Genomic DNA, 24,529 nt, shown 5'->3' on the forward strand with positions numbered 1-24,529 from the left:
TCAGAAAGAGCTAAGAAAGGAACAGAAAAGGTGAAACCTTTGAAGCTAAAATATTCAAAATACGTCAGACAAGCTAGGAAAGGCTTTATTTTCCGGGGTGAAAAAGGATTCTCCAAAATTACTGATGTGTAAATTATTCCAATAATTCTCCAACATTACTGATTTGCCTGGTAGGACCAGGCAGAAGGTCTTTTTCTTTGCATCTTTTCTCTAGGACCTGAAACTGTTCTACTGTCTGTTTATCGTTTCCTTGACTAAATATGCCCTTGTAGATAAGCCATCCTCCCTTTTTTCTTCTCTATTGTAAATGATACACAAAATATCACAAGACTTTGGAATTCTAATGAACCAAGGTCTTCTATTCAGCAAGTAATTTTCTCCCCAGTTAACTACACCCAACTTTTAAGCCAGTTTATAAAAAGCAGCACCTGCCTGCATTGCCCATGCCTAAAGATAACTGGCTATCCCTAAGGCAAATTGGGTGAGCAGGATAGGCAAAAATAAAATTAAAGAAAATTCAATTCAGTATACATTTATTAAGTACTTACTATGTTCAGTATACATTGCTAGGCACTGAGGAGTTACAAGTACAAAAAATAACTATTCCTGTCTTCAAAAAACTTCCATTTTACTGGAGGAATATAGCATATGCACTCAAAGGTATCTGTGATATCATCAATATTGGTATTCAGTGATAGAGATGGAAACTCATCAATGCCTGCCCTTCCTGTGAAAATCTTGTCCTTCCATATTCTCCTATTACTTTGCCATAGGAATTTCACCCAATATGTTGGTGTCCTTCTTTGAGTTCTGTTGAATTGTGGGGATACCAAAGGACCCCACAGATTGTCCACTAGTGTTAACCTTTGCTCTTGTCACATGACCATCACATATGCTTTTTCAACCACATATTTCTCTTGACATATCATTTACACTGCTTCTCCTTCATAATTCCTTGCTTGTTGGGTGCTGTAACCTTTTAATGTCCACCAAATGCCTTCTCATTGTCTTTTTTCATTATCTTTAAAATATTTTATTTTTCCCCAATTACATGTAAAAACAAGTTTTAACATTCATTTAAAAAAATTTTGAGTTCCAAATTCTCTCCCAACCTGTCCTCCCCTCTCACTGAGAAGTGAAGCAATTTGACATAGATTATTCATGTGGAGTCATGTAAAATATATTTCCATATTAGCCATGTTGTAAAAGAAAATAGAGACCAAAAAACCCAAGAAAAATAAAGAAAAGAAAACACAGTTAGCTTTTCAATCTGCATTGAGACTCTATCACTTTCTTCTCTGAATGTAGATAGTATTTTCCTCATAAATCCTTTGGAATTGTCTTGGATCTTTGTATTGCTGAGAATAACTAAGTTATTCATAGCTAATAATCATGCAATATTGCTGTTACTATATATAATGTTCTCCTGATTCTGCTCACTTCACAGTTCATATAAGTTTTCCCAGATTTTTTCTGAAAGAAAACTGTTTGTCATATCTTATCTCACAATAGTATTCCATTTCAATCATATGCTTGTTCAGCCATTCCCTAGTTGGTGGGCATCTCCTCAGTTTCCAATTTTTTGCCGCCACAAAGAGAGCTGCTGTTAATATTTTTGCATATATAGGACTTTTTACCTTTTTAAAAACCTCTTTGGCATAGAGATCTGTTAGCGGTATTGTTGGGTCAAAAGGTATGCATGGTCTTATTGCCTTTTGGGCATAGTTTAAAATTGTTCTCCACAATGGTTGAAATCAGTTTAGAACTCCACCAATAGTGCTTTGGTGTCCCAGTTTTCCCACATCCCCTCCAACATTTGTAATTTTCCCTTTCTGTCATATTAGCCAATCTGATAGGTGTGAGATGGTAGCTTAGAATTGTTTTAATTTGCGTTTTTCTAATCAATAGTAATTTAGAGCATTTTTCATACGACCATAAATAGCTCTGATTTCTTGATCTGAGAACTACCTGTTCATATCTTTTGACCATTTATGAATTGGGAAATGACATATTCTAATAAATTTGCCTCTGTTCTCTATACATTTGAGAAATTAGGCTTTCATCAGAGAAACTTGCTATAAAAAATTCCCCACATATATGATTACTGTGTATTTCCCTCCATCCTATTTTTCCCCTATTTATCCTTTTTTCTCTCTCTTTTCATCCTGTCCCTCCTCAAAAGTGTTTTCCTTCTGAGCACCACCTCCTTCAGTCTACTCTCCTTTTTATCAACCTCTCTGCCTTCTCTTATACCTTTCTCTTCTTTCTTCCCAGTAGGGTAGGATAGATTTCCCTTCCCTTTTCTCTCAGTGGATCCCTCTTTTTCACCCCTTTATTTTTTATTTTTTAGGTATCATCCTATCATGGTTTACTCACACCCACATTCTTTGTCTATGGATATTGCTTCTAACTGCCCTAATAACGATAAAGATCTTAGAAGTTACAAGTATCATCTTCCCATGGAGGAACTTAAACAGTTTGACCTTGTTGAATCCATTATGATTTGTCTTTCCTGTTTACCTTTTTTACTTTTATTGAGTCTTGTATTTGAAAATCAAATTTTCTATTCAGCTCTGATCTTTTCATCAGGCATACTTGGAAGTCCTCTATTTTACTGAATATCCATTTTTTCCACTGAAGGGTTATCTTATACTTTTGATGGGTAGGTTATTCTTGGTTGTAATCCTAACTCCTTTGTCCTCCAGAATATCATATTCTAAGACCTCTGATCCTTTAAAGTAGATGCTGCCTAATTTTGTGTTATCCTCACTGTGGCTATACAATATTTGGATTGTTTCTTTCTGGCTGCTTGCAATATTTTCTTCTTGACTTGGGAGCTCTGGAATGTGGCTATAATATTCCTGGGAGTTTTCATTTTGGGATCTCTTTCAAGGAGGTGATTGGTGGATTTTTTTTCAATTTCCATTTTACCTTGTATTTCTAGAATATCGAGGCAGTTTTTCTTGATATTGAAAGATGATGTCTAGGCTCTTTTTTAATCATGGCTTTCAGGTAATCCAATAACTCTTAAATTATCTTTCCTCCATCTATTTTCCAGGTCATTGTTTTTTTTTTTTTTTTTCCAATGAGCTAGTTTGCCTTTTCTTCCTTTTCTCATTGTTTTGACTTTGTTTTATTGTTTTTTGACATCTCATGGGGTCATTAGCTTCCACCTGCCCAATTCTAATTTTTAAGTAATTATTTTTTTCAGTGAATTTTTGTACCTCCTTTCCCATTTGGCCAATTCTATATTTTAAGTAGTTCTTTTCTTCAGTGAATTCTTGTACATCTTTTTCAATGTGGTCACTTCTGCTTTTTAGAGAATTCTCTTCATTGAATTTTTAAACATATTTTTTTTCATTTGACCAATTCTGCTTTCTAGCTGCGTTTTTCTCTTCAGTGGATTTTTGTGCTTTTTTTACCATTTGGTCTATTCTGTTCTTTAAGGTGTTATTTTCTTTAGTATTTTTGTACCTCCTTTGCCAAGCTGTTGACTCTTTTTTCATGTTTTTCTTGCATCCCTCTCATTTCTTTTCCCATTTTCCCCTACTTCTCTTATTTGAGTTTTAAAATCCTTTTTAAGATCTTGCAGGAATTCTTTTGCAATCTGAGACCAATCCACATTTTTTCTTTGAGGCTTTGGATATAGCAATTTTGACTTTGTTGTCTTCTTCTGTGTTTTGATCTTACCTGTCACAACAGTAACGTTTTATGGTCAGGTTCTTTTTTGTTGTTTCCTCATTTTTTTCTGGCCTATTTCTTGACTTTTAATTTTATGTCAAAAATCGGGATCTGTTTCTGGGGTAGAGGGGGCACTGTCCCAAGCTTCAGGTTTTTTTGTGCTGCTTTTTTCAGGGCTAGTTCTTAGAGTCTGTAAGTTTTCAGTTCTTGTGAAGTGGTATGATCTAAAGAGAGGTGTGGTCGCTGCTCTTCTGGCCTGTGATCTGTTCTGTGAGCAACCACAAACACTTTTTCTGCCCTAGACTGGGGTCCCTGTACCCCAGTGGCCACACATTCTAGTGTGCTAGTGCTCATCTTCACCCTGGGATTGTGATGAAGTATGGGCAATACAACAAAGGCATGCACCCAGTGACAGCAAGCGTTCCCTGTAATCTTCTGTTCACTTCTCTGATCCCTTTGCTGTCTGTGGGTTGAGATATGTAGAAGCCCCCACTGCTGATTCAGTCACCCCTGCCTGTTTAGTCACCCCTAAGACCTGCTGCTAGTTTGCTGGGTTATGGATACTGCACAGATGGCCTGCATTGAACTGTGCTCCACTCTCACTCCAATGAGACAGACCTTTTTTGCTGACCTACTATGACCTTGGACTGGAAAATTGTTTCACCTCACCCTTTTCTCAGTTTTGCCGCAATGGGATTCATTTTGAGGCATTATTTTAAATTTGTTTGGAGAAGAATTTGGGAGAGCTCAGGTGCATCTTTGCCTTTATTCCACAGTCTTGGCTCTGCCCCCTCCTCCTCGTTGCCTTTTGAGTGATTGTCAATTTTAGTTCTTTAGAAAATAGATAGTGTTCCATGAGTCATAGCCCTGCAGCATCACCAGAAGAATGTTGGCATTAAAAAGATGGGTCTTTGTTTCAGGGAGAAGTTTTTTGTAGTGTCCACCAAAGATAGATAGATAAATATACACATGTATCTGCATATAGATGTATATAGATAGATGATAGATGGCTGGATAGATAGATAAACACTATAGGTTGTCCTTCCAGCTGCATATCTTAGTCTGAACGTCAGGGATTTTTTATCTTCTTGGTTTTTACTGGGTGCATAGTTATACTAAACTCTTTAAAGTGACTATGGATAGCATATTAAAGACTTCATCTTTCTGTGGCTTCATGTAATCAGCATAATGTCATTGGCAGATTGTATCAAATGGAGGATCTCACAATCAATAAGGAATCCCTCTTCAATTTGCACTTTGCATTGCATATCCTATTTGACAATATTGAAAATGCCTTCATTTAGTATATGCATCATCACTGGGTACCTCATATAATTTTGATATATATGCGACCGACACTTTGTTGAAAAAGTGCCTTGAAGTGACATTTTGTTCTAACAAACAAAATTCTTATTTATAATCATTGAACAATGATTCAGAATATTGGGGAAAATTGGAGATTTTGAGGGTTTTATTAAGTTATTATTGAATTCTACCAGGAATTTCTCTATCTTTTCATCCTCTGTGACATCTGTTGGTGAATAAGCTACAGTTATTTTCATGGTGTTCATTTCTACAAATAATTATCATGATCATGCAACACCAGATGGCTGAGTTGCCCATGAAATGATTTTTTTCTTGTTGCCTTTGGATGTTCAGTAACCCAAATCCACCAACTCTTTTATTTGCTTTTCTGTTTTTTTTTTCTGTAAATGGTAAGAATGTGTGAAGTTGAGGTGATTTCATTCCTCCAGTAGTATATCTACTCACTGATCATTTGACAAGTAGCTCACATTTAAAGAACTAGCAGCTAGGGTGATTACAGCCATTGTTCTTAGAAAATTATATGCAGATAAGCACATACACAGTAATTTGTGAAGGTAGATAGAACTAACTTGGGGCATCATCAAAGGCTTTGTATAGAAAGCTAACCTGAGCCTTGAAGGAGGCTAAGATTTAGAAACATTGGGCATATGGATGGAGGGCATTTCAGACATGGGGGCCACTCTGTACAGAGCAGGAGATGGAATACTGAATTCAAGAAACAGTATAGTTTAATGTACATAGAGTAACTATTGAAGAGGAGTCATATAAAATAAGTCTGGAGAAACTGTGGAGAGCTTTAAATGCCATGCTTAGTAGTTTCTATTCTAACTTAAAAGAAATGTAGAATGACCAAAACTTTTTAATCAAGGAAGTGACATAGTTAGACCTGTGCTTTAAAAGATAATATGGTCAGATATATGGAGAATGAATTGGAGGGAGAGGTACTAGAAATATGGAGGCCATTTAGGCTTATTCTAATAGGTGGAGATGAGGGCCTGAACTAAAGTAGTTGTTATGTGGTTGGAAAGAAAGGAAAGGAAGCAAAAGATGTAGAGACAGAGACCACAAGATTTAGCAAGTGATTAGTTCTGGGAAGTCAGGGAGAAGAAGAATGGAGAATGACTCTGAGTTTATGGGACTGAATGACTGAGATATGGTGGTACCCTCAACAGAAATAGACTGCTAGATTTGGAATCAAGACCTGGTTTTAAATTCCACCCCTGACACTTGCTAGCTTTGTGATCATGGACAAGGCATTTGATCTGCCTGAGGCTCAGGTAAGTTTCTAAGACTATGTGGATTGAAATCTATGGAAACTGCAGAAGGGATTTCTTATATCTACTTAGGTAATGACATCAGGTTTTCCTAGGCTGACTGAATTCTTATACTTATTTTCACAACTACTTTAAGCAAGGTCACCAAAGGCTAAATTTCATCTCTTGGTGCCATTAAGTTAAGATATCAGATGACACCTAGAACATGGTTGAATGTCAGAAGTACTCACTCAAGTCTTTTACAAGAAGGAGCTATATCCATTGTTACAGACTTGACTCATGTCTCAAATAAAACAGTTATTGACAAGCAAGAGGCCTAAAGCAGCCAGTCCTGCCAAATTTGCCTATTTTGTGCAATGATGTAGGAACCAGCAAGCAGAGGTTTATGACAGATACAAAAAAAAAAGAAAAAGAACCCATAAAAGGCCCATGACTCATTTATCTTTACATTTTTCCTAACACCTAGCAAAATGTATTGTCCAGATGGGCATTTAATACAATTTTTTGAATGACAAACTTGCTAATTGAGAGAGAGAAGTAGAGACAGAGAACATAACATGTCTTCCTTTATTCCTTGAAAAAATTAGTTAAACGTAAATGTTAATTACTACTGTTCATTATTAAAGAATAATTAGGAGCCTTACTCAGTGTTCTTTAATCTTTATTCATCACTGCTAAGCCTAACCCTTGTTTTTTCCTAGACTTGAGTAAAATGTTCCCTTAAACATTTTGAATTTCACCTGCATAGACAGGCCATATCATATTGAATATGAAAGGGAAAGTATGTACATATAGATTTTATACTGTGGATCTTCAGATCATTTTAATATTTCAAGCATAATTTAAGTAAAATTATTACTAATCTGAAAAATTATCATTATTTTTAAAACTTTAACCTGGTTAACTTAGAGTTATTGGTTTTTACCCAAAGATCCTATTAACTTCATATTGACACAGCCTGAGCCTCTGAATAATGGCAGCAATGATGTAGTTTGGCCGCAAATGAGTCATAGAGTTGTGTGGGGAGGCTACAGCAAATTAGGAAAACTGATTTAATTACATTATGTTCCGCCACAGTTATATGGCCAAGAGCTCAGCCTTAGTTTCCTTTAGGCATTCTGATTCTGCTGAACTTAATCATTAGTATTCATGAAAGAATCTCCCTCTAGCAGTTAAGCTGTCACATTTTAAAAACAACAATAACATACAAATGCATCACACTCAAGCATTTGGGCTGTTTTGCTTAATACAGTTTTTCTGTCTGTCTCAGAGAACAAAACTTTGGATCTGTCCTCAGAGGGTATTAGTTTTCCTTTCTTAGGCAGATTGCTATCACCTACTTTTCTTCTTTCCCATCCGATTTTCTTATAGTTTGTTTATTGCACATAGGTTGTTGACATTATGATAGAATTCATTTCCAGAAAACAAGAGGATTTGGAACTGTATCTTGTTATATTTATACTGTGATCTATTTTAAAAGCTAGACACAAAGGCAAGAGAGATTGTTTCAAATAAAGTAACTCCCAGCCTCCAAGAATCAGTAAGAAGAAACAAAGAATTTTTAAAAATACAAAAAAAAATCCTCTTCATTGGCTCTTACTTGGTTGCCATGGACCTCCATAAGCAATGGGAGACTACAGAGACAAACTCGATGAAGGAAAAGATGGAATTACTGGACCAATTTGACAATGAAAGGAAGGAATGGGAAAGCCAATGGAAAGTTATGCAGAAGAAGATAGAAGAGGTAAGTGATGGTTTATTGTGAATATCTTATAAATCCCAAGATTCAAGTCATCCTCTTTTGTTAATGCTTGTCTTTGGATACTACTCTCAACCATTTTTCCTCTATCAGCCATTAGGTATCCACTACAGTGAAATTTTTGAGATGAACAACACAGGTTTAATATCATCTAATGGCATTGAGTAGAGAAGAAAATGGACTTATTTTATAATATTGAAGAGAAATTTTAAAAAAACTTGAAATACTATCCTAATATATATTTTAAGACCAAATTTACTGTTTAATTGCTAGAATTATATACTGTTGCTAGAGACACTGTAGGTATGAAATGAAATCCATGAATTTTCTGATACCAACGGCATGTGGGGAAGATGCATGAAAGTAAGATTTAATTGGAAGAACATTACTTAGTAAAATTACAGTTGGATATTAGAAAATATATCTTTCTAATCTTGAGATGATAAATGAATTCTGTCTCCCTAAAGAAATTATATGCTACATGGGCCAGGAAAATAGAAAAGTGTCATGCATCAAAAAGCAAATGACATCAAGCTATGAGACTTATTTTAAGAAGCTCTGCTGTATTTATTGGTGATGTTCAATAGGAAAAGGGTTATGATAAATGGCATACCACAACCTTGACACAAATAGTAATTTTTTTTCTATCAGCCATTACTCACTCTGTCAAGCCTAGTACATAGTCATCAGGCAACAGCTTTAGTATTCTCACTTGTGGGTATATGTGGACATCTATGTCCTCATGAAAAGTAATTAATTTTAACTTGCTTCCTTTGGACAATATTTATATTTTTTTATTTTTATGTATGTGTTTATACCTCCAAAGATGGTAGGTTGGCAGAGTCCTCAGCTTAGGTAAGCAGGATCTTAAAATGTGTACTTTGATGTACTTTATCCCTACACATTTTTTAATTAAATATCAAGCAATCAGTAGTTAATAATATTAAAATATAAGCTAATTTGGGAAATAGTGAGGAACCACTCAATGCCAAGGCTGCTTCTGCCAATAAAGCAAAGGGATCCCTGCAGTCTTGTACATAACCCAGGCTTACAGCTAGACAGAGTACAGCATGACCTTTAAAACCCTTTGGAGGAAAGCATTTCCTCCAGTTCCCAATATAGCTCTGAGAGTGTCTTACTTTCCCCTTCCCCTCCTCTGCTCATAGATTTATACTGTGTTGATACAGGGCTACTGGATAAAATCACAGCAAAAAGTTAGAATGCAATCTTGACCTGTCCTGCATTCATGAATTAGTTAGGCTGCTTCAATTGATTTAAAGCTTTCATACAGTAGCCTTATATAGACACAAACACCAGCTCATCAAACTATCCAGTGAAGGGGCAGGAAGGGAGAAAAATCATCTATAAAATCATCAAACCAATTATTTGGTGCCACTTACTTTAAATAGTCTTGGGAAATGGGGGTTGGGAGGAGGACTGTAGTAGGTCCAGGTAATGATGTGCTTGCCTGTAATCCAGAGGCTGCTCCCTGGTTGCTCTAGTCAGGCAGCTTAACCTTAGTCACGGTTAACCTTTTAGTCTTAGTAATACTTTATACTGATAAAAATTATTGAGGACCTTAAAGAGCTTTTGTTTATTTGGGTTATATCTATCAATATTTACTGAATTAAAAATTAAAACTCATAAATTTTGAAAATTTCATTTTTTCATTTAGAATAACAGTGAAATAATCAAATGTTAAATATTTTATGGAAAAATAATTTTCGTGACTCTTTTTTTAATATCTGACTTAACAGAACTTAGCTGGATTCTCACATGTTTCTGCATTCATTCTCTTGTGATATGTCTTTTTGGTTGAGGTATATGAAGAAAATCCAGCATCACACAGATAAGTAGTTGGGAAGACAATAGTATTTTAATAAGCAAATAACATCTTAGCATTATGAAAATAGTTTTGACCTCATGGACCCCCCGAAAATGTCTCAGGAAGACTCCTAGGGGATTGTGAACCACACTTTAAGAACTGCTGCCCTAGTCCAAAGATTCTTATCATTTTTTGTATCATGGACCCCTTTGGCATTCTAGTGAACCTTATAGACTGCTTCTCAGAATCATGTTTTAAAATTCATAAAAGTAAAATACAGAGTATTACAAAGGAGACCAATTAGACTGAAATGCAGTTATTAAAAATATTTTTAAAACAAGTTTTCAGACCCAAAGTAAATAACCTTTGGCTTAAATCTTTTAATAGGATTTTCCATGCCCATGAAATAACATTTGTTTCAAATAAACAATAGTGTTGCATTGACTACAAAGAGACAGTATGGGGAAGAGACCAAGAAAACAGGTCCTTGATTCTATTGTTTGGAGAACACACATTCTATAGGACAAAGGAGGAAATCTAGTCAATTTAAAGACATTTAAAAAATAAATGGAATGGATATTTTACATTATTTCACAAGCATAGTTCATTATGAGTATTTAAAATATTTATTACTATGGCTCTTCCTAAAAGATCAAAATTGCATAATGCCATAATTGGAATAAATTTGACAAATAAACATTAGTCAGCATGGCATACAAGGGTATATGAAATTAAGACATTGTCTTTATCATTTCATGATTCTAGATACCTAATGGTATATCAAACTAAATAAAATAAAAACTGGTTTGGCCCACCATTTATTTTGAATGAATCTCTGTTTAGATAAAACCATAAACTTACTCATTCATAGTTACGCTATGTTAACCTGAAGACAAATACAGATCATTAGGCAATCTATAGTTGTAGGTTCTACTGTGCCTTTTAGCATGACTTGAACAAGGAATAAAATAAAGCAACACAATCATAGTGATGAAACCATATTTGGGATTGAGTTCTTCCATTCTCCTTCTGGCTCTTTCCTCCTTCATGTCCTTGGTATTTGCTGCCCAAGCAAAGGTTGTAACTATAGTACAACCTCAGGTAATTGGGCCCTTTGGGACCAAGTGCAGTCCTGATGAGTGGGATCCTGAATAGTCTGAAGGGATGTCCTGAGACTCCTCCCCAAGACATCAAGAAGCAGTATGATGTAGTTGAGAGAACACTGTACTTGCAGTCAGAAGAGCTCTGTGTGGGTCCTGGTTCCCCCATTTACTATTTGTATGGCCTCTGGTGACTCAAAATTTCTCTGAGTCTCAAATCCCTCACTTATAAAATAGGAAAAAAGAAAAAATACTTACACTACCCACTTCACAGGATGCTTTTAAGGTAAGAATGGATTTAAAATTATATAACCTTCTAACATTGTATAAAAGGCAGGTATCATTGTTATTCTTACTAATTCTATTATGATTGTCATTTGCCTATACTGCATGCATTACTCAGTAATGATCATTTCTCCAACACCTCTTCTATACTAGAATAGTCAGGAAAATAAAAAAATCTGGATCACAGAATCCAAATCTAAGAATTTCATAATTAGAAGGGATTTCAGAGGACATTTACTCCAGTACATACCCAAAAGGGTTACGGGACAATCCAGTCTTTAATTAAAGCCCATTAATGGAAGGAACCCACTCCCTCTCAAAAGAGCCTATTCCACTTCCAGATAACTCTAATTGTTTGGAAATCTTTCCTTATGTAAAACAAATTTCTCAATGGCTGGATAAATAAGATAATGATAATAATTATTAAAGTTACATATTTATATATTGCTTTGCTCACTTTGTATCATTTGATTCTCACAACTTTGTGAGATAGGTGGATTATTCTTATTCCCTTTTGTAGGTGAGGAAACTGGGGTACAGAAAGGTTAAATCCTTGTCCAAGGTCACAAGTCTATTGTGTGGCAGAACCAGGACTAGACTTTTGCTTAGCTACCATAGAACAGTTCTGTAAGGATCAATAAATCCTCTCTTCTTGAATGACTTTGAGGTCCTCAGATATAGAGTACCGTAAAAGGATCAGATAGCTCGTTAATAATAAAATACAACTAACATAATAGGAAGAGACTCCAAATGCTTGCCCCAGGCTGAAAACTGACATTCCAAGTGAGATGTAATTTTATTGTCTTTCTAGCTTTGCCAGGAAGTAAAGCTCAGGAGGGAAAGCAAGAAGAATGGCTGCTCCAAAACCGTTGAACGTGATCAGAATGTCCAAAGTAAAATGGCACCATTTTGGGCACATCCCCCAAATCCAGGACAACATGACACTGCAGTGCTGAGTGATGGACTCTGTCCTGTAAATCTAAGTGTGAACACTATGAAAGGAGGCAGCTTCCTTGAGGAAAAAAATCAAATTAGCAAGGAGCAAATAGCAATGAGGAAATCCAAAGCAGTGTTCATGGACCCTCTGGCCACAGAGAACCAAAAGAAATATGAGGGGGGGTCTTGCTTGAAGATTTCTGAGGAAGAAAGAAAGAGCTGTACGAATGCCCTCAATACAGTAAGTAAAACTTGACTGGGCATAAAGTTGTTTCTAAAAAAAAATTACATTTCAAGGAGCTAACATGATATTGTTTATATGTATAAAGGCTCTTGAGGAACTTGCCAAAGTTAGTGAAGAATTATGCAACTTTCAAGAGGAAATCCGAAAGAGATCTAACCACAGAAGGTAGGTTGGTACATTTGTGGTTCTTTTGTGTTGAGGAATAATACTGTTCAGTAAAATGACCCTATCTGGCACTTGAATATGTCTCCAAACAAAATTTAGAGTCAGCAGAAACTTGATTTGATTACGTACTATACTACTTTCTTAATGTGTATATTTAGCATCTTCTTCAAAGGGGAAAATTGTATAAATATTGATTGTGGGTTTTCTGCCTCCTAGTAGCTAATACATTTTTCACCATTTAAAAAAAAATTTCATTTTTTTGAGTGTTTATTTAGCACAGTCTGGCCATAAGACACTGATAAGGTGATTAGATCAGGGAATGGATATTAGATGTTCTCTAATGTAATCCTTTATACAGAGAAAGAAGCCAAACCTCCTACAGCTAAATGATTTGCTCTAGGTCACAAAGGTTATGAATAGCAGAAGAAGAATTTGAACCCATGTCTTCTGACCCCAGATATAACACTTTTTCTATCATACAGAACTGCCATCCCAAATACCTGTTATTTGCTGGGGAACTTTTAAGTTGGAATAGTCTGAGTCAATTAATTTTCTAGCCTGACAAATTGTTAGTGTTATATTTGAACCAAATCACACCGTTCTTCTGATATGATAGCTCCTGTTTAAAGACATTAATTAGAGACATACGATAAAAGTAGACATTTTATCTATAGCCATTTCAAAACAAGTGAAATTTTAGGCATATAAGACCCACTCAGTGGAATTCTGCAGAAACGGATACAGATAGTTTCAGCACACAAGATTAATTTGTTAATTCTTACAGAGTTAACGTATGGGGGTTGTTTTTACGGATAATGTAGGGCAGACACATAACTTTCCCTATTGTATCTACTTGGACAAAATATCCTTTGCCACCCCATCTAAGTAAAGTTCCCACACAGCTCTTGAAGCCGGTCACCCTCCTCCACTGCTGCTAAGGCTTGATATCAAGTTCCTCCCATAGTTTCCATCGTCAAACAAAAAGCTCGATGAGAGAAAACCGAACTTTAGAGACAATAGTAAGTTAGGCTGATTTTCCATAAAAATAGAAGAAATGAAATTACCAAGATGGATTGAGATTATTTGTACCTACTGGGGGAGAAACATCTAGAGTCAATGAGAAAAGGGAGTGAGTTGCGCAAAGATGTGAAATGGTCCGCTTCATCCACACTTGCTTTAAACTGAACACTTATTATTTTGTGTCACTACAGTGTCTCTGTTTGAAAACCTATAGAAACATTACCATGTTTCTAATTCCCTGTTTTAGGTTTAATACTTTCATCTCACTGACTTTAAGGCCTAATTTCCTATTGCTAACAGAATAAAAACTTGATACGTTTATGTGACTGTTGTTATTCTTGTTTTTTTCTATTAAAAAATGTTGGAGGTATGGAGAACAGAAGTAGATTTTTTTTTGAGGCAATTGGGGTTGTTACTTTGATGTGACTGTCGTTATTCTTGGTTTTTTCTTTTCTTAAAATGTTGGAGGTAGAGAGTACAGGAGTAGATTTTTTTGAGGCGATTGGAATTAAGTTACTTGCCCAGGATCACACAAGTAAAGGTCTGAGGCTGTATTTGAACTCAGGTTCCCCTGATTCCCAAGTCAGTACTCTATCTACTGCACCACCTAGCTGCCCCAGAAGTAGATATTAAACTTGGATCTCTATGAAATAAACATTTCTCAAACCTGCTAGATGCTTGGTCCATTTTTCCTTCATATATCTTACTGGTTATCTAATAAGAGAATGTAAAACTGGAGGAAATATAAAAGGGTTGTTTTTCTTTTTAATCTGGGTTCCATGGATAGATTTCAGGGGATGAATCTGAACTTATTTTTTAAAATATTTTGATAGCCACATTTCAAATTCTCTGTATTTCATCTTATGTATTTAAAAACACTATTCTTAGAAGAGGTCCCGATGCTTCACTAGACTACCAAAGGGATCTACAATGCCAAAAAAGATTAAAACTCCTGATATGAAAGATAAGGCAGTTTGGAGATCTGATCAGGAATAATTCATTGACAGTAAGTCAAGAAAACTTTATATGGAATATTCTCCACAATACCATAGGCACAAATAACAGGGCAGAATAAATGCTTTGAAGCTAATATTTTGCTCTGTTTCCTGCAGGTCAGTGATTTTCCATATTAAGGTGATATTCATGTTTATGAGCATTTTCATCCCTTCTCTGATGAAATGTAAACTAAGCCTCAGTGATAATTTAATCCATAAATGAGTGAACAGATCTCCCAACTATCTCCTTGCAGTAGGCACTATAATATGAAGACTATGAAGAAGAACAAGACATTGCTTTTGCACTCACAGAATTCATAGTTTAGTTTGGCAGACAAGAAACATAGAAAAAGATAACAGTATAAGTCTAAATGAATGGTATAAAATAAGACTTCAGAAGAAGAGGTCGTCATGGGCTGAGGCATTCAAGAAGGCATCAGAGAAGTGGTAAAGCTCATTCTGTTTCTTGTAGGATGGGAAGGAGCAAGAGTGGTATGGAAGAGATTGGAGGTCTTCCAAGGAAATGGGTGCATGAGCAGCAGCATGGAGCTAAGATTAAGCAAGATCTAGTCTGGGACAATAAGTAGTTCGGCCTGACTATAGAAGAGTATTTGTGTAGAGAAGAAAAGAGACATGAAAAGAGACATCGAAAAGGTCCAGATTGGTAGGGTTTTGAATGTCAGATTAGGCTAAAGACTTTGGGCTTCATGGGATGAGAAGCCATTGGGGTTTCATAAGCAGGAAAATTATATCATAAAGCAGTGATTGAGCAACATGTAGTGTCTCTTCTTTACTGAGTCACCTGAGACCCAATCCATTGTTTCTCTAGAGAGCTTCTCCTAAATAATGTTATCATGAAATTGTTCTGTTTAATTTCTATGCAGGATGAAGTCAACTCCCTTTCTCCAGGAAACAATTAGCCCAGTTAATCCTGACATGAATCATGTGATCAGCAATGGCTCCCCAACTGCTTTAATCAGCTTAGATAAAGAAAAACAGATAAATAGAAAGAAGCTAATCCATTTTGATGATATGCCCCCTGACTCTCCTGTTGAGAACAGGGAATCAGATACACTTTCTTTGCAAAGGAATGAAACTCCACCAATCCCTCCTCCAAGAAGCACTTCTCGAAATTTGCCAAGCTCATATTCTGAAGATCGCCCAGTCTTTGATGATCCAAAGAAAAATTTAGACAGCAGGTGGGAGACACAAGACTGCAAAGGTAAAAGGAACTGTAGTAGTAACTTCCCTGCAAAGCAGCATGAAGTAACCATGTCCTGCTCACATAAACAGAATACTTTGAAAGATCAAATTACTTTTGCCAGTTCAGGGCAAATAGCCAAAGTAGATAGTGAAACTCAGTGTAATAAGGACCTGGAGACTAATATATGGTCACAGGATATAGACAAGCTTAGAACAGGTACAAAGAGTGTGCCCTCAACCTTGTGGTTTCCAAAAACTTGCCCTAACTCTGATAAGCTTCCATATGAAAGGTTGATCCAAAGCCACGAGGCTAAATCTGATTCTGCTTTTCATGTAAGTGATGCCCTGAATTCTTTGAAACCTAACAGTGATTCATTTACAGGAGTTGGTTGCAACTTTGAAAAGATTTCAAAGAATGAAAAATTGGCAGCAAAGACAGATGAATTTAACAGAATTGTATTTCGAACAGACAGATGTCACAGTTCAGCACAGCATATTGAGAGACTCTTAAATTCATCCAAAGACTCTAAGCCCTGTGGTCCATCATGTACATGTGCAGTTCACGTAAAAGAAAATGACAAACTGTGTTGTGTTCAGAACAATAGCCTTTCAGTGCCCAAAGAGAGAATGTCAAATAGTTTTACCAAAAAAGTCATGGGAGAGCAAGTTAAGCAAGCACAGGAGCATCCAAATGCTAGCAATTATCATCACATGTTTCATGAGCATAACTGGAGACCAAGTAATTTGTTAGGTCGTCCACGGTCAGCTGATCCCAAGTCAAACTATGGAGTAGTGGAAAAGCTGCTGAAAAACTATGAGAAATCGACAGGGTCTTTGTCACAAAACTTGAAATGCTGCCAAGATCAATGGACCAAATCGGACTGTAATGTCATCAAGAGTGACAAGGACACCTTTAATCAGTATTTAGAAATGTTTCAACCAGGACAAGAAAAGCAAGAGCTTCAGATGAAGTCAGCCATGTCTATGGAGCAGCAAAGCAAGCAAGGAATAGAGAAGAAAGAATTAACAGAGGTAAGAAGAGATACTGCACTTTTGTGTAGTGCTGCATCAGAATTTAGTAACAGGTAAGGGTTAAATTAGTCAAGTATCCTTTAGTCTCAGTGACTGGTATTATGCCACTTTCTAAACTTATTGAACCTTTGGGAACTTAGGCCTGTAACTAGCTTTGAACTTTAAGTTTCAACTTTATTACCTATTTTGGTACTTCAAGGATCTATGATTTTACAAATCTGTTCCTCTCTTTCCTCACTAATACAGATCACATACCCCTCTACACTTTTGTAGATGGTTTTTGTGTATTGTAATAAATAAATACATACATATATACATATATTCACACATAATTGAGCAACTTGCAGCCAACCTTAGGCTAAGCCTCTCCAAATTTGGCTATGCTGGTCCTGAGAAAAAATAATTAATCACCAGCCCATCTTACCAACATTTCCAATTTGGTAGCCACTGCCTGGAATTGTAATCAACTGGCATAACCAACAGGAGCCCAGAGTAAGCTCTATGACATGGTGAGGCCTTAGAGTAGTACTTGGATGAAGGTTGAATTTTATTTTAGTTGGACCAATAAACTGGCATTTAAGAGGGTAAATTAATTTTAAGATCTCATAAGATCATTTAAATATCATAAAATAGTGTTAGGGTATAATGGCCTTAAGTTCAGAATACGTGGGCTTATATCTGACCCCTGGGAAAGGCTTCTTGCGGAAGGTGGGATTTTAGCTGAGATTTGAAGGAAGCCAGGGAAACCAGGAGGTGGAGATGAGGAGCAAGAGCATTCCAGGCATGAGGGACAGTCATTAGAAATGTAGTGAGTTGGGAGACAAAATGTTGTGAATGAGGAACAGCAAGGAAGCCAGTGACACTAAAATGCAGAGTACATGAAGGTGAGTAAGGTGTAAGAAGCCTGGAAGGATGAGAAGGGATCAGATTATGAAGGACTTTTAAAACCAGTGGATTTTTATATTTGATTCTAGAGCTAACAGGGAATCACTGGAATTTATTGAACAGAGGTGGAGGTAGAAATGATATGCTAAGACCTATACTTTAGGAAGAGCAATTTTAAAACTGAGTGGAGGATTGACTTGAGTGGGGAGAGACTTGGGGGAGGGAGACCAACCAGCAGGATATTGTAATAATCTAGGCATGAGGTGAAGAAGGGGAAAATCTTACTGCATAGATTTTTAAAACAATTTGTAGTATGATTAGCTTCATTTCTCCCCATAATGAGATGCATAGCTGCTTTGGTTAAGGATGTCATCAAGGGACATATCTCTGAACAGATTTATTCTTTGATATCAATAAGCATCTTACGTACAAAATTAAAAATAAAGATACACATTTGCCTGATGATATGGCAGTGAATTGAAAACTATTATAGGTAACAACAAGAATAACAGTCCCTGACTATCTTTTAAGAAGAATTAGGGTTTTTTTCATTTTTTTTGCCTAGTATGTTTTAAAAACCCATCATCACAGATGTTATATATGTTGTAACACAGGATGCTGAAGCAAAGAACTTTCCAGGATTCTTTTGCTTATTATTTCTGAGGTTACCTAGAAAAAGTTTTTTGCTTGCATTTGTTCACCAGGATACTAAAAATATTTCCTGTGACATTATACAAAATCTGCCAAAGCAAGGATGATATGGTACAATTGTCGGTCAGAGAAGCTACCTTTCATTGGAGTGCAAAATTTACCACTAAATCATCAAAACGTTTTGAGTTCAAAGGGATCTTGGGCATGACCTCATCCAACTTCCTCAGCCCAAATTCTTTTTTGTCCTTTGCAGATCCCAGTATGAACATGAGTTTTCACCCATTCTAATAGAAACTTGAATTTTGTCAAAGAGCACAAAGGACAGCCTTGTTTTAATGAAGGAGTGCTTAACCTGGAGTCTGTAAACTTTAAAATTATGATTTAAAATTTTATACATAAAATATATATTTATATGTAATTTATATATAAAAAATATAATTTAAAATAAAAATAAAAACTATAAACTTAATAGTTTATTTTAACATAGTTATAATTTTAGTTATAGTTTTAACTTATAGTTTTAGTTATAGTTATCATTTTAGTTATAATTTTAATAAATTATAATTGCATTTCAATAGACTAACTTCTTTTGTAATCCTTTTATTTTATTTGACACATTCAAAAAGTCATCCTGAGAAGAGGGTCACAGGTTTCACCAGACTACCAGAGCAATGACATGATATCAATTAAGAACCCTTTTAATGTTTTCCATTACTTCATTTTGACTCAGAAAGGAAGACATGCAGTATTTTTTAAGGGAAGGGGAGTGGTATTGGGGTCTGAAATATTCTCCACATTTACAATTTCCATTTCTAACTGCCTCACAATGAGCCAGTTAATTAGAAAATTGCAGATGATGGCAGATGAGAGTTCCTTCTTTATACTTTGACTTATTTTTTTGTTCATGGAAAGAAGTAGTTATGTAACCCACAAGAAAAATCACTCCCCTGGATAATTGTAACCACCCTAGGCATAAGAAGTGGAGTCTTTCCAAGGATCAAATTGAGGGTGAGGAGGGAAGACGATGTAGAGAATCTGGACACAGAGAAGGGATGCAAATAGTCAACAAGCATATATTAAGGTATTACTAAATTCCAGGGCTGCTAGGCAGTACAGTGGATAGATCTGTAGGCCTGGAGTCAGGTAGCCCTATCTCCATTAGTTCAACTCTGGCCTCAGTCATTTAATAGCTATGTGACCCTGGGCAAGTCACTTACCCTTTTTGCCTCCATTTCCTCATCTGTAAAATGAGCTGGAGAAAGAAATGGCAAAGCACTCCATTACCTTTACCAAGAAAGCCCCAAATTGGGGGCAGGGGGGCACGAAGAGGCATTCACAACTTAGCAATAACAACTTAACAAGTTCAGGGCACTGTGCGAATAGGCATATTAGGACTGGGCACTCTTTGTGTTAACAAAACATTCAGGACTTCAAAGAAAGCCAAACAAGTTTTTACTTTTGCTCTAAGCAACCTTCTAAGATTTTAAGAGTTATAGGTATTGACCTGCACTAGTAGAGGGAATTTCTTAACCCAGGAGTTCCCAGAAGCAGAGAAATTACCCATCTTTGCTTTTGACCTAGGATCCCTATTGTTTTATTGTTTCAGTTTCATTTTATCTTCTAGTAAAACCTAACCCTAACACCATCACGAATGGCACCAAATTCTTTCTAGATTTCAAAACTTGCAGCTTTCCAGATTAAAAAAAATTAAGATTACACTGGGGGAGGTTTTAGGTTTCCCTATCACCCCAGAGGAGAGTGACTTAAGATAACCACCCTGAAATGTGGGTTCAAAACTGGGAAGAAAAAGAAATTTTTCTAGCCAAAATCTTGACAATGTGAAGGTTTTGTCAACTCCCCACATACTACATTTCACAATAGAGATGGTATGAAAAGTGGCCACCAGGAAAAGTCTCTAGAGTGCAGATTGATGCCATGCAAATATTTCTGTGGGTCTTCAATATTGAGAAAAATGTGTCTAAACTTGCCAGTTGAAATGTTACTTTGCACTGTTGGTGGGCACTTCCCCAAATGAATGACTGTATTTGTATTCTAGGAGTCTGTGGCAATGAAATCAACCAATGGGAAAGGGTTTTCTCGGCCTGCCCGGCCAACAAATCAACGCCCACCTTCCCGATGGGCACCCAGATCCCCATCTGCACCCCCGGCCTTGAAGAAGACTGTGTATGGCTATTCTTTTTCACCGCAATCAGAGACCACGGTTGTCTGAGTCTCCCTAAGACAGGATGGGTGGACGCTACGGCCAAAGCTCTGGACCTTCTTTCCAAACAGAGCATTCTGTGTGTTTGGAGCCAGTGTCCTGCTCTGTATCCTTCAAGATTAAGAATTCCATCTCTTGATATACAGAACAAGCAGTTAAAAAAAATCTTAACTTTCCATCAGTCTTCAGTGTTTTTAATCGACGGATGAACCATCTTTCTGTATTTGTTTTTGTTTGTTTAATAGTGCAGCACAGCTTTTTTTAAATGTCATCCTCATTGATTTGCCAATTGGATTTATGTTTAAACAGTGTACAATTTTGTATATTCTAATGTTCCTGCTAGTGGCAGGAAGTGAGCTTGTATGCATGACAATGTGTCTGTAGGTGCATGTGTCGAATAGGAAGTATCCTGGTATGTACTTAGGTGAGTCAAACTTATGTGCTAGTGTTGACCTTACAATTATAACCTGTATGCCTATATATTCTTTGTGTTTATTTTAAAAGTTTGAAAATATACAGTACTGATATTTATATTTTGTTTATCTCTTACTTAGATAAGAATACCCAGGTATTCAGCTATGGTGTTCGGGGTACAGAGAAAAAGCTGTTCTAACACCCTAACTGCAGCAACATGCATTGCAAAATATGTATCATATACAGACTCGAGCTTAGTGGAGTAACTTTGATAGTATTCTTATAGCACTTCTTAACCTTTATAATGAGAAAACACCATAGTTGAACTGATTTTTTCCCCTTTTGTAATGAGAAAATTGCATAATTTGTACCAGAGTAGCCTCCTTTCGCAGACAGTCCTGCCTAAAATACCCACAGATACTTTTCTGCATTGCTCAGTACAGGAGGTAGGTTTTACGCGATGCTTGCCTCACTGTAATTTGGGCAACCAGATTCATGGGAAACTAAATCTTAAGGAGCTTCTTTTGGTATTTTAGTAACAAAACCCCCTTCAAGGGGGCATGAAATGGATCTGCTTTGTACTGAATTCTTCTCTCTAATGAATAATGCTCAATTCAATTCCACAAGACTTTATTAAGCTTCTATTATGTGCCAGGCACTGGGGATACAAAGCAAAATAGTACCTGCCCTCAAACAGCTTACATTCTGTTGGTGGGAAAGAACATGTGTTTAAACAAGGTTTTTGTGTAGTCATGCTATCTAGACTAATGAACCTTCAGTTTTTTACATTTTTCCATCTCTTTCCCTAAAATTATTGGGATAAAAGAATAATTCACTTTGTATTGTGAAACAAGAATCATATTTTGATTCCCATCTAAATTATGGAGACTTTTCTCTTTTTCTGCTGCAAACAAGTTACTAAGTATCTATGTTCCTGTGTAACATCAGTTACAGTTTTGCAGTTGTAAACCTGAATTCAGAGAGCACATAAATTTCATTTACAAACCTGAGGAAAACCAAAGTGCTCTAATGCCTGAAACATTAGGACTGAAGGTCTGAGAAGTAACCATGACCTTTCACTTGTCTCTCTGACAGGTTTTATACTATGTTTATTTCTCAAGTATTAATTTCTTTCAAGGGCTTCCTCTGCTGCCAAAAAGTTACTTGGTTCACATGATAGGAGTCCTGTCCCCACAGGGATTCAAAGAGCCTTTTTTTTATCAGTAACCAGATTAGGAAAATGTACATTAGCCTAGACCAGGCCTTGAGGTAGAGTATTTAGGTCTTAAATCCCAGCTTGCCTTAAAAAGCTCAGGGCTGTTGCATTGTGATGGATTGAGGTTTAATTTTTAACTGTAGAACAGATGGAGTTTAACAAGAGTTAAACTGCCTGCTTCTAGAGATCTCAATGGTTTTAGATTTGGGCCATTAGGATTTCAGGACCATCGTCCTCCATCTTTTTTAGTGCATTGCAAGTCTTCATCATAACACAATGCTGCCACCCTCAGAGAAAATCTACATAAATTCCAAATTGTGTGACTCTCAAAGCATGTGCATTTTTCCATTTGGAGCTAGGGAAGGTTGGGGAAGGAGAGAGCAGAACAGCTCTGAGAAGTATGGTCTGTGGTATAAAATTCTGTATTTACTGGGAAACCAATACTGTGTGGCATGGCGAGAGGGACCCAATAATGAATGCCTGGATGCCGACTAGTTTGTTGTTCTTGCTTGTGTTCTATCCTTGAGGAGCTAATGTAGATGCCATCTCTTGATAAGGTAGATGTTAACCTTTGCATTCTTGCCATTTTAATTTTTACTACATTTTAAATGAATTAGTGATACACTTGACAAAACATTTTTTACCTTTATCTGTATGGTTTCTTTCTAAATATGCTATAGCTTTCTCAGGAAAAAAAAAACTACCAGGTGTGTGGAAAATGATTCTTTATTAATATTTGTGTTAGTGTTGGGATTTAATGGATGAGTTTTCAAAATTAAATGATAGAATACTTATGCATTCTTGGAACTTTTAAAAAGTGTAATGGATACTTTAGTAATACACTCTAAAAGGTGCAGATAAGTTGCTGATCTGCAGGGTTGAAGGGAGCTCCCTACACTGATGAAATCACACATGTAGATCAAAAAACAATGCCCACACTGCAAGATGAATGGCTTCTGGTATATATAGAAACACTTTCATTATGACTGGTTTCTCTTAACCAAACATTTTGGAAAAGACTTAGAGCAATCCAAATTCATATGATCAGCTTTCACTGTCCTTAGTGAGACTATCAGCCTAGACTAAATATGGTAACTGGCACTTCTTGTCCCTTGCCATTCAAATTTTGGAAAGCCAACAGTTTAACCCAGGGAACGGAATGGGAACAGGACTAAACAAAGAGGGGAGTATGTGAATTTCTAGTATGTGTGCTTGTGTGTTTATCTGAGTTTATGTCTGAGTGTTCTGTATGTCTCTTTGTGTTCCAAGGCCAAATATTATTTGGATTATCAGCTGTTTTTATTATCCCTAACTCTTCTCTTCTCCTTTAGCCCAGGTAATTATGTTGGTTGTGTTTTATTTTTAAGACAGTCTCACGAAGTTGACACTAAACAATGGTTATTGTCAAATAAATAAGGTTTCACAGTGGTCTCTGTCATTCTGTAAAAACATTTGTTCCTAAAAGAGAGAGTTTTGTTTTTGTTTATTTTTTCAACGATTGAAACCATTTCTTTTGGGAAATACATGTTGATAAGCTCTTGTTTTGGGAATCTCTCCTTAGATTGTTGGAATATGCCAAAATACAATGTGGGTTTATAGAAATACCTGGTGTAGCCTTTATTTCAAGAAATTTGATTTACTTTTTTTCAAATGAATATGAGCCTCATAAATTCTGAACATAAATATAAACATGCTTCTTCCTCCTTGTCTCTCAGGGGGAGATAGAAGTGACTCCAAGAAGCAGAATGGAAAGCACAGCTTACCTTGACTTTTCAGTTCTAGCATTTTCCTACACAGCTGTGAGAATGATACCTAAAGACTAGTATAATACTTACCCACTCTGGAGATTTTAATGCACATCTTAATTAAATTGAATTTGTGTGAAAAGAACATTCCCCTGAAACTTGCATTCAGATAATACTGATGACCTAAATGTTGCCCAGATATGTATGTTCATTTTTGATAGAGTATTGCTTGAAATTGTATAGTAAGTGCTGATGCTAAAAATAATTAAGGGTACCCAATTATACTATTAAATTGTCCTTCAAAGAATCTCATTAGCAATAAAGCCCAAAGGAAGGTAAAACTAAAAAACTCTTCAGAAACTGGGACACTGCTCTTCAGAATCAGAATCTTCTCTTGGACCATATTTATGTGGCCTAAATATAGTGTTCTCTGGAAGCTGAAGCTCTATTTAACTGATTACTACACAATTTGAAGCACTCTGGTTTTTTTTTTTTTTGGTTTTGTTTTGTTTCCTAACAAACCTTAAAAATATAATGATTTGCCTGATTTGG

At 36.1% G+C, this 24,529-nt stretch overlaps 2 protein-coding genes across 3 annotated transcripts in view; both read left to right on the top strand.

Moving 5' to 3' along the window:
• Positions 1-23,661, top strand: part of SOGA3 (SOGA family member 3) — an 86,150-nt gene extending 62,489 nt beyond the window's left edge. Inside the window, 5 exon segments of the mRNA XM_036767822.1 lie at positions 7,762-8,025; positions 12,062-12,427; positions 12,516-12,595; positions 15,495-16,845; positions 20,438-23,661. The gene's annotated coding sequence lies outside the window, so the exon portion shown is untranslated.
• Positions 1-23,661, top strand: part of KIAA0408 (KIAA0408 ortholog) — a 53,221-nt gene extending 29,560 nt beyond the window's left edge. The window contains exons 3-7 of one of the 2 annotated variants that reach the window (XM_036767823.1): positions 7,762-8,025; positions 12,062-12,427; positions 12,516-12,595; positions 15,495-16,845; positions 20,438-23,661. In XM_036767823.1, coding sequence (XP_036623718.1) covers positions 7,891-8,025; positions 12,062-12,427; positions 12,516-12,595; positions 15,495-16,845; positions 20,438-20,611 — 2,106 coding nt within the window. In that variant the 5' untranslated portion in view covers positions 7,762-7,890 and the 3' untranslated portion in view covers positions 20,612-23,661. The remainder of the gene's footprint in view (positions 1-7,761; positions 8,026-12,061; positions 12,428-12,515; positions 12,596-15,494; positions 16,846-20,437) is intronic. The other variant, XM_036767824.1, reaches the window with a different exon arrangement.
• Positions 23,662-24,529: the final 868 nt, after the last annotated feature.

Source organism: Trichosurus vulpecula, chromosome 7 (genome assembly GCF_011100635.1).
Source record: "Trichosurus vulpecula isolate mTriVul1 chromosome 7, mTriVul1.pri, whole genome shotgun sequence".
Taxonomy (NCBI): Eukaryota; Metazoa; Chordata; class Mammalia; order Diprotodontia; family Phalangeridae; genus Trichosurus; species Trichosurus vulpecula.